This window comes from Pongo abelii, chromosome 6, assembly GCF_028885655.2.
Source record: "Pongo abelii isolate AG06213 chromosome 6, NHGRI_mPonAbe1-v2.0_pri, whole genome shotgun sequence".
In the NCBI taxonomy this organism is placed as follows: Eukaryota; Metazoa; Chordata; class Mammalia; order Primates; family Hominidae; genus Pongo; species Pongo abelii.
The window spans coordinates 6,275,440-6,286,836 of record NC_071991.2 but is presented as its reverse complement, the minus strand read 5'-3'; the positions used below and the strand labels follow the sequence as shown (position 1 = coordinate 6,286,836).

Here is an 11,397-nt window from a genome sequence, read left to right as displayed (position 1 = left end):
CCTAACATACTAGAAAGATGTAACTCCGAACATCACATGGGGTATAGGCCATGTGTGTACACCTTCTGTGACATTATTCCTAACATCATAGGGAGATGCTAGACCTAATTTTACAGGGTGCGTACATTATGTGTGGACACCCCCTCTGATGGTATTCGTAATATTCTAGGGGAATGTTGCTGCTACTGTCACAGGGAGAGTACACCATGTGTATGCAACCCTGGTAATATTATTTCTAATATGTTGGGGGGATGTTGCTCCCATTACCTGGAGTGTACAGCATGTGTGTACACCTCCTGTGATATTATTCATAAATCACAGAAAAAGATTATGCCTAATATAACAGGATGTGTACACCGTGTGCGTCAACCGCCTTTGATATTATTCCTAATATACTAGTGGGCTGTGACATTGAATGTCAGAAAGAGTGTACAAAATGTCACAGGTTGTGTATGCCTTATTATTCCCGATATCCAGAAGGATGTTACTCCTAAGGTCACAGGGCGTGCACACACTTCAATAATATTTGTAGTCTTATAGGGAGATATTACTGTAAATCTCATTGGGTGTACACTGTGTGTAGACTCACTGTGATATTATTTGTAGTATCTCAGAGATATTACAGTTATAGCTTTTTGTGTTATATTAGAGTTATATCTAAGACAGTACAGATAATACCACAGTGGGTGTACCTCACGTGTGTACACTCTGTGATATTATTTGTAATATCCATGGTAAACATTACATCTAATATCACAGAGAGTGTTCTCCCTTTGGTATTTCTCATACTCTCATAGGGAGATACTTTTTAATGTCGCAGTGGGTGTACACCCTGCGTGTACATCCTGTGATGTACCTTATATCACAGGGAGATCTCTCTCCGAATATCACAGTGTGTGTACACCTTGTGATATTCTTCATAATATCCTAGAAGGATGTTACTCCTAATAAGACAGAGGGTGTACACCCAGTGATATTCTTCCTACTATCCTAGGGAGATGTTACTCCTAATGTCACACGGGGTGTACGCCCTTGACATTATTCCTAATATTCTAGGGGGATATTACTTTTAAAGTCACAGGGGGCGTACACCCTGTGAGGTTTTTCGTAATATCCTAAGAAGATGTTACTATCACCTGGGGTGTACACCCTGTGATATTACTCGGAATATCTTATGGGGATGCTACTCCTAACGTCACAGGCTGTGTACACCCTGTGATATTATTCAGAATATCCACAGAGATGTTACTTTTGATGTCACAGACAGTTCACCCTTTGATATTTTTTATCATATCTTAGGGAGATATGACTTCAAATATCACACTGGGTGTACACCCATTTTGATGTTATTCGCAATACCCTAGGGAGATATAACTTTTAATATCACCATACATGCACATACTATTTATGTATGCCTACTGTGATATTATTCCTAATATCCTAAAAATAAATAGGACTCCAAATATCACAGTTGGTGTACACACTCTGATATGATTCCTAATCTTCCAGCGGGGTGTTACTCTTCAGGTCCCAGGCGGTTAATACCCTGGGACAGTATTCCTCATATTCCAGGGCAGTGATACTCCTAAAGTCACAGGGTGTGTACCCCCTGTGATATTTTTCCTCCTATTCAAGGGAGACGTTACTTCTAATGTCACAGGGATGTGTATCCTCTTTGATATTATTCCTCCTATTCAAGGGGACATTACTCCTAATGTCACAGGGGTGTACACCCTGTGATATTTTTCATAGTATACCACAGGGATGTTAGTACTGTCACAATGCGTGTACACCTCGGGATATTATTCATAATATCCTAATGTCACAGGAGGTGTGTCCCCTGTGATATCATTCCTAATACCCTAGACGGATATTGCTCCTAACATCACAGGGTGTGTACACCTTGTCATATCATTGGTAATGTCCTAAAACTATATTATTCCTCTTCTCACAGGAGGTGTTCACCCTGTGATATTATTCATAATAGTTTTGTGGGCTGTTACTCCTGATGTCACACGGGGTGTACAGAGTCACACAGTGATACGACCTGCAATATTCTATAGAGATGTTACTCGTAAATCACAGGGGCCGCACCTCCTGTGATATTATTCATCATATTCTAGGGGAATGTCACTACTATTGTCACAGGAGCTGTACACCCTGTGATATTACTCATCATATCCTAGCGGGATGTTACTAGCAATGTCACAATGCGTGTACACCCTGTGATATGATTTAAAATATCATAAAGAGATGTTACTACTAAGGTCACAATGCATCTACACCCTCTGATATTATTCGTTCTATCCTCGGGGGATGGTAATCCTAATGTCACACGGGGTGTACTCCCTGTGATATTCTTCATAATATCCTAGGGGGATGTTACTTTTAATGTCACCGGGGGTGTATATCATGCATGTTCAACGACTTTCATACTATTCCTAATATCCTAGGGGCATGTCCCGCCTAATGTCACATGGGATGTACACCATGTGTGTACACCTGCTGTGATGATATTCATAATATCCTAGGGGAATGTTACCCCTGATGGCACAGGCGGTGCACATCATGTGTGTACACTGCCTGAGTCATTACTTGTAATATCCTAGGAGGATGTTTCTTTTAATGTCACAGAAGTTGTACAAAATGTCACACAAGGTGTTCACCTTGTGACATCATCTGTAATACCCTGGTAGGACGTTACTCCTAATAGGTCACAGGGGCATATACCCTTTGTATTATTTGTAATCTCATAGAGAGATGATGTACACACATAGTATATACCCTGTGATATGATTCCTAACATCCTAGGGAGATACAACTCCTGATATCACAGTGCGCATACCCCATGTGTGTACACCCTTGATATTAGTCATAATATCCAGGTTAAAGATTACTCCTAAGATTACAGTGTGCACACCCTGAGATATTTTTCATATTATAGGGAGATATTGCTTCTAATATCACAGTGGGTGTACCCCATGTGTGTATATTCCGTGACAGCATTTTTTGTATCCTAGGGAGGTATTACTCCTAATATCACAGTGGGTGTTCACCCTGGGATATCATTCTTATTTGAACTTGCTGCCTTTTTTAACCCACACTACAAAGGAATGGAACAGATAAGATATTGAGATTAGACTGTCCTGCCGTACGGCCGCCGCAGGACACCTTTAATATCCGTTTCTCAGGCTGTAGATGAAAGGGTTCAGCATGGCGGTGACCACCGTGCACATCACTGAGGCCACTGCACCCTTTCTGGGGGAAGACGACACATCTGAACTGAGGTACCCTCCAACGCCTGTTCCAGAAGCTCAGCAAACAACTGACAGGTGAGACCCACAGGTGGAGAGGGCTTTATATTTCCCACCTGACGACGAAACCCTCAGAATGGGGGAAACAATTTTAGAGTAAGAGAAAATGGTCCCCGAGATGGGAAGAAAAGCAAATATGGCGGCAGGGAAATACATGATGGTGTTATTGGTGAAGGCGTCACAACATGCAAGATGGGGGAGTTGAGAAGGATCACAGAAGAAATTCGGAATTTCCACATCCTTGAAGCAGGTCATTAGCAAGGCAATCAAGTGGTGCAGCTGGGAGTCTAAAAGACTGAGAAGAAAAAAAAAGACAACAAAACTAGGAAGCCACAGAAACACGGGTTCATGATGGCTGAATGACATAGAGGGTGACAGATGGCTACAAACCGGTCATAGGCCATCACACTCAGTAGCATGTCTCTCTTCCGTGCCTGCAAAAATTGCAAAGAGACATCTGAGTCAGGCAGCCTGCAGAGGAGATGACTCTGCTGTGAGATTGGATGTCCACAATCATCTTGGGGACCGTGGTGGAGGTGAAACCGATTTCAGGCAAGGACAGGTTGGAGGGGAAGAAGTACATGGGGGTGTGGAGGTGGGAGTCAGCGCTGATGCCCAGGATGATGAGCAGGTTCCTCAGCACCATGACCAGGCACATGGGCAGGAACAGCCCAGCGAGGACCGGCTGCAGTTCTGGATCCCCTGAGAGTTCTAGGAGGAGGAATAGAGAGATGTCTGTTAGATTCTGTGGGTCTGCATAGTGTGGACACCTTTTGCCTAGAAAAGAGGGCTGAAAAATCAGAAACAAACGAACCCCGGCATTGTGTCTGCATTTTGAATAGAAGCAATTCACAAGTCATGTTTTCAGATTTCAGAGCAATCCACACTCAGCAATATTTTGCAGTTCTGACAGACTCAATTGTCTTCTAATGCTTTCATCTTTGATTTCTGTGTTATTCATTTCTTCCTGTACACACCTGCCTTAGAGATACTAGATTCAAGAAAGTTCCAGGAATGAGATCATCATACATAACAAATTTGTAACTGCTAGAAAATACAGCCGATATTTTCCAAAAAGCACTATGTAATAATATGATTCTCTTCACTTGAAGAAAAAGGTTATCCTAATTAAAGCAAATTAAGAACTCAAATATTTTATTCTAGTAGGTTGATACAAATTCCCTTGATTTAGAACATTTATAAACGCTGTATAACAGCTGAGACCATGTCATCTGGAGATGAAATTAAAGTTGATAGTTCATAAGCAGAAAATCCTTCCACATGCTGGGTAGGTCCTAGTGATTTCATCGTTATGTTTTCTGACATTTCTCCTTCAAGAGAGTAATTGCTTCCTCAAATCGGTGGGTCTGGCTTTAAACTTCATGTAAGCTATAACTCCTGTCCTTAGCTTAGGAGGACTTAACAGTTTTCATCAGAAAGTTTGGCCGGATGCGGTGGCTCACGCCTGTAATCCCAGCACTTTGGGAGGCTGAGAAGGGTGGATCACGGGGTTCAGGGGATCAAGACCATCCTGACCAACATGGTGAAACCCTGACTCCACTAAAAATTCAAAAACTTCACCTGGTATGGTGTCACGCACCTGTAGTCCCAGCTACTCCGGAGGCTGAGGCAGGAGAATGGCTTGAACCTGGGAGGCAGAGGCTACGGTGAGCTGAGATCACACCACTGCACTCCAGCCTGGGTAACAAGAGCAAAACTCTGTCTCAAAAAACAAAAAACAAGAGGAATCAAGTAAGTCAAAGTCACACTTATGACAGCCAATTTTTGTGAACCAAGGAAGCGTCAATTCAACAATTAACAGATTTTTACTTTTGCTCTCTCCTCTGTGCCAAGCAAAATATAGGCTCTTGGGAATTATTAGTTCAGCTTATTAGATCTCCCACTTATTTTCAATACAGAGAACATTTACATGAGAAAATTTAAGTTAAAAATATGTTACAAAAAATACCGTGAAGTGATGCTGTTTTATTTATGAAACCACCTAATTGCTCTAGGAATCTTTCAAAAATTTCAACTTACCCTGAATTTCAACTTACATACAGAATATCACCCACATTTTTGTTATATTTCAGTTTTCTCTCAATGAATGGAATCACCATTTTTACCCGTTTTTTTTTTTTTTTTTTTAAGATGGAATCTCATTCTGTTGCCCAGGGTAGACGGCAGTGGCACAATCACAGTTGACTGCAACCTCCACTTTCGAGGCTCAAGCGACCCTCCCACCTCAGCCTCCCAGGTAGCTGGCACTACAGACATGCACCATGATACCTGGCTAAATTTTATAAAATTTTTTTGTAGAGATGACGTCTTGCTATATTGCCCAGACTGGTCCTGAACTCCTGGGCTCAAGCAATCCTCCTGCCTTAGCCTCCCAGAATGCTGAAATTACAGGTGTGATCCACTGTGCCCTGCCTCACTGAAATTTTTAAATCATAAAATTATCTGCTTTCTGTATGTTCCTTGAGGACAGAGACACACTTTTTCATCAATGGGGACACATTCCTACTATAAGGCTGAGAAAAGAGAAGGGAGTTCAATACTTACTGAATAAATGTAGACATAAACCTCACTACCTGTTTCAAAGGCCTCATTATTTTCTTCTCTAAGACAGAGTCACTTTGCAGTCATTTACAGATTTCCCTTTAAACACCCGTGAAGCCTAGAAATAGGGGTAAGTGGCTGGACTCTCAGTTCAAAAAGAATGCCATGCTTACCTTGTACATGCTGTAGCACTGCTGCGGCAGCAAACTATAAACCTTGTCCTGCAAACACGAAAACACAGCACACATGTCAATTCAAGGGAAAAACAATGTCTACTGGATAGATGGCAAAGGTACACTGACTCTTGGCCAAACAGTATAATGTTTATAAACTTGGTCCCACCATAGTCCTGTGCTGAAAAAAGTGTTTACGTTCTTTTTTTTCTTTCAGATGGGAGTCTTGCTCTGTTGTCCAGGCCAGAGTGCAGTGGTGGAATCTTGGCTCACTGCAACATTTGCTTCTCTGGTTCAAGAGATTCTCCCGCCTCAGCCTCCCGAGTAGCCGGGATGACAGGTGTGTGCCACCATCCCTGGCCAGTTGTAGTTTTAGTAGAGACAGGGTTCCGCCCTATTGGCCAGGCTGGTCTTGAACCCCTGACCTCAAGTGATTGGCCCACCTCACCTCAGCCTCCGAAAGTACTAGGGTTACAGGTGTGAACCACTGTTCCCAGCCAGAAGTGTTTAAATTCTAATTTGTGAATCAGTAAGCCTTAGTAGAGAAGGGCTTTCAATATAGATGAAGAATACAAGCTATTAGTGAGATAGGGTGCATATACATTTTTAAAAGATTGTGCTAGTGTAAATGATAAACATAAACCTTTGCTATATACTGCGAGAAACTTCTGCAAAAGCCACCTAGTTTAAATCCGACCAAGTAAGGCATTCGACATACTCAATACATTTAAATAAATAAATAAATAAACAATGACACGTTACCAACAACTCCTCCTCTTGATATTCAATAACTGGTTTCCATCTTTACTCTGTTTTTCAATTATAGGATTCCGAACAACCTACAAAGTTTGATAAACTCAAATTATACAATGAATTCATTAGACCATGTTTTTTATTTTGCCTTAGTTTAAAAACTTTGAACATGCTACAGCACCAGAAACACAGCTTCTTAAAGCAGCCCCAAGAACGAATAAAGCAAATAGGAAGAACTTGATTTTAAAATTGCAACCAATTTTATTGTAATTTTATTTGGATGCAACAGCCAGAGAACTTTCCTAAATTCTGAATAGCAAAGATCACCCGTAACTTCACCATACAATTTCAGAAAGATACACTGTGTATGTAAATACCATGACCATCCAGAAATTTCCTTCTGGTTCATTAAAGAACTGTCTGTTCTTCTGTGTATGTAAAGATTTTGCAGGTTTTGATGGGCTAAAGGTCTTACAAAGGTGAAAAAATTATCTTTGGGACAATTCTCCAGCAGCAGTTTTAAGAATTCACTGAACTCTAAAAGGCACACTTAGAGGTATTACCTTGTAAACTGCACAATGGCTTCACACAATCCGACATTTCTAATCTTCTCTCTTCTCATTCTTTTTCTGTTTTTTTTTTTTTTTTTTTGGAGACGGAGTCTCACTCGGTTGCCCAGGCTGGAGTGCAGTGGTGCAATCTCCGCTCACTGCAACCTCCGCCTCTCGGGTTCACACCATTCTCCTGCCTCAGCCTCCCGAGTAGCTGGGACTACAGGCGCCCGCCACCACGCCTGGCTAAATTCTGTGTATTTTTAGTAGAGACAGAGTTTCATTTTGTTAGCCAGGGTGGTCTACATCTCCTGACCTCGTGATCCGCCCGCCTCAGCCTCCCAAAGTGCTGGGATTACAGGCTTGAGCCACCGCGCCCAGCCTCTTCTTTTCTACCTCATTTGGATGATAAAATGAAATCTTATTTTCCTCCTGAAACATGAGGAAACAGAAGCACATCATGAAGAGAAACATTTCATCTTAGCTATTGAAAACGCTAAGTTCAGTATCGACCTCCTGTGGCGCACATGCTAATGACAAAACAAAAGAAAAACCGGTTTTAGAAAAACAGGAATTGTAATTCTGGCACTTTGAGAGGCCGAGAAGAGAGGATCACCTGAGCTCAGGAGTTCAAGACCAGCCTGGGCAACACCGTGAGACCTCGTCTCTATTTAAAAGAAGAACAGTAATTATCTCATCATTGTGCAAATACTGCCCACCAGTCAGAAAGGCAATTTCGACAGTCAGTAAGTCACATCTGAAGTAGCACCAAGTAATTTTTATGAAAACTCAAGTCTCCAGATTTCTTTCCTAGTGCTAATTTGTAATACACCAATGCTTGTAAGAAATAAAGGTGTGCACATCTGCAGACACATAGCTCCCTGAAAATTAAATCCAGCCAGTTCCCAGGCATTTGAACTGACGAGTGTTTTGTTTTTTTTTTTCCTCTTTTTCTTTTTCTGGAGGTGGGGTCTCTGTCGCCCAGGCTGTAGTGCAGTGGCTCAATTACAGCTCACCTGCAGTCTCAAACACTTGGGCTCAAGCGATCCTCTGTCCTCAATCTCCTGAGTAGATGGAAATACAGGTGCGTGCCACCACGCCTGGCTCATTTTTCGATTTTTTTTTTTTTGGTAGAGCTGGGGGTCTTGCTATGTTGCCCAGGCTGGTCTGGAACTCCTGGCCCCAAGTACTCCTCCCATCTCCGCCTCCTAAAGTGCTGGGATTACAGGCGCGAGTCACGGCGCCCAGCCCGCACAGTCTTTAACACACACACACACACACACACACACACACAAACACACGTGTCCCGGAATTAATTTCCTTATTTGGGTGAAAACTTTTACAGGGTCCTCCAGGCTTGTATCATTTGAAGGCTAGCGTCTGCCACTCTGCTTCCACGCTTCTAGTTGGGGACTACCCACTTAACAAAGCCAAGTTCAATTTTAATTTCCCAGAACTGACGAAAAGCAAAGCGCAAAGAGCCTCAACCTGGGGTGTGGAGTGATACAGACCTGACGGGGCTTTATTCCATAGACAAGCATCGACCCAGGACCTCAAGCGGTCCCCGCCTGCTGTCAGGACCCCGCCGCAGCCCCCGGCCCGGGCTCGCAACTGGCACAACGCAGGCTAGGTCAGTGCCGCTCAAGGTGAGCAGAACCACAGGGCCGCCTCCCAGGGAGCACCGACACCGCCCGCTCGCGGGCCGCCCCCTCCGCATACCTCTCCTTCCCGCGGCCAGAAGCGCGGGTTGTAGATGAAGAAACTCAGCAGCGCCGGCGGGGACTGCTTCTCCTGGGCCGCCCAGGGCCCGCTCCCTGCCCCGGCCGCCACTGCAGCCATCCTGGCCCGGCCCCCCACGTCGGGAGCCTCCCATAGCCAGCCCAGAGACAGCAGCCACCTGCTACAACATCGCACTTCCGCCTCCCTCGCCACCACCCCGGAAGAGCTCGCCGCTGACCAGGAAGAAGAACCCGCCTCGCAGCGTCCTCTTCTGGCACCCCAGGGTGGCCTTGTTATCTCTTTCCCGGCCGAGTTTGTTTTTTGCTGGCTCGCGGAGTTTTCTCCTGGCTACAGGGGAGGGTTTCGCGTTTCAGGAAAAACTGAGCGGGGCACTGGTTTTCTTTTTCTTTTTTTTTTTTGATGGGATCTCAGTTTGTCACCCAGGCTGGAGTGTAGCGGCGGGATCTCAGCTCACTGCAACCTCAACCTCTGGGACTCAAGCAATCCCCCGCTTCAGCCTCCCAGGTACCTAGGATTACAAGCGCCCGCCACCAAGGCCAGTTTTATTTTTTGTAGAGGCGGGGTGTGTTACCCAGGCTGCTCTCGAACTCCTGGCTTCACATGGTCCCCCATTTCGACCTCCCAAATTGCTCCGATTATAGGCGTGAGACACCACCGCCCAACCTGCTGTTGTTTTGGTGGTATTGTTTTTAATTTAATTTAGAGACAGGATCTCGCTTTGTCACCCAGGTTGGAGTGCAGTTGTGCCATCATAGCTCACTGCAGCCTCAACTCCCAGGCTCAGGCGGTCTTTCCACCTCAGCCTGAGGCGTAGCTGAGACCACAGGCATGCACCACCATGCCCAGATAATTAAAACAAAAAATAGATAAATAGACAGACAGATAGATTGATAGATAGATAGATAGACAGACAAACAGATGGTAGACACAGGGTCTCACTTTTTTGCCCCAGCTGGTCTCGAACTCTTGGCATCAAGGGATCGTCCTGCCTCTGTTACTGCATGGAAGGTCTTGACCGTGGATTGCCCAGATTCTTGGCGTGTTGAACAAAGAATTGAACAAAATGCACAAAGTGAGAAAAGAACAAAGCAACGAAAAGAAACAAAAGAAAAAACCGGAGTAAGGAAGAGACAGATTTATTGAAGCGAAAGTACAATTCACACAGCAGAAGCGGGATAGAGCAAACGACTCAAAAGCCCCCATTAGGATTTTTATTAAGCTGGAAGAATTAGGTAACGCCCCTAGGTGCCCGTTAGAGGCCTCCGATTGGTTATACCCTCTGAAGGATTGGCCTGTGACCAATCAGAGGCTGAAGTGGAGACTTGCGCATCACCACCCCCAGCCCCGCCGTCAATCAGAGGCTGTCACTCTCCCCCCTCGCCCTCCCGCCCCTACCGTCAATCAGCCTCTGATTGACGGAATGCACACGTGGCATCTATGCTGCCTAATGTTGCCTAGAACTGGCTGCACCTGCTGTTCTTTAGTTTATGCCTTAAGCCTTGGTTCCCCTCATTCCCTATTCTGCCTCACCTGGCCTCCCAAAGTGCTGGGATTACAGATAGAGCCACCCACACCTGGCCCATTGATTTGTTTTTAGTTTATTTAAAAAGTATTTTATTCTAAGACAGCACTTTGCTCTGTTGCCCAGGCCGGAGTGCAGTGGCCAGAACATACCTCACTGCAGCCTGGAACTCCTGGGATCAAGTGATCCTCCCACCTCAGCCTCCCGAATAGCTGGGACCACAGGTGCATGCCACCATGGCTGGCTAATTTTTAAATTTTTCGTAGAGCTGGGGTCTCACTAAGTTAACCCATGCTGGTCTCGAACTCCTGGGCTCAAGTAATCCACTGGCCTTGGGCTCTCCAAGTGTTGGGATTGTAGGCATAAGCCCCTGTGCCATGGCAGCGTTTTTTGTAGAAGGAAATGTAAAGACACAAAGGAAGCCTCATTTAGAAAGAAACAAGTCTGGGCACGGTGGCTCATGCTTGTAATCGCAGCACTTTGGGAGGCCAAGGTGGGTGAATCACTTGAGGCCCGGAGTTCGAGACCAGCCCCATCTCTACCAAAATACAAAAAACAAGCCAGGCGTGGTGACACATGCCTGTGGTTCCAGCTACTTGGGAGGCTTGAGGCAGAAGAATTACTTGAACCCAGTAGGTGGAGGTTGTAGTGAGCCAAGATTGCACCAGTACACTCCAGCCTGGGCAACAGAGCAAGACACAGTCTCAACAAAAAAAAAAAAAAAGAAAGAAAGAAAAGAAACACATTTCGGGGCAGATGTGCGTTTCGTTTGGCCCATGAAC

General features: G+C 44.7%; 1 protein-coding gene across 1 annotated transcript; it reads right to left on the bottom strand.

Annotated features, from left to right (window-relative positions):
- Positions 1–3,130: 3,130 nt before the first annotated feature.
- LOC112131610 (olfactory receptor 11G2-like) lies at positions 3,131–9,319 on the bottom strand. Its single transcript, XM_063725637.1, has 5 exons — positions 9,073–9,319; positions 6,812–6,888; positions 6,050–6,097; positions 4,915–5,012; positions 3,131–4,025 (listed from the first exon to the last, which is right to left on the bottom strand). Exons 1-5 carry the CDS (start codon positions 9,190–9,192, stop codon positions 3,724–3,726), a joined length of 645 nt encoding a protein of 214 aa, XP_063581707.1. The 5' UTR covers positions 9,193–9,319; the 3' UTR covers positions 3,131–3,723.
- Between the last annotated feature and the right edge of the window lie 2,078 nt (positions 9,320–11,397).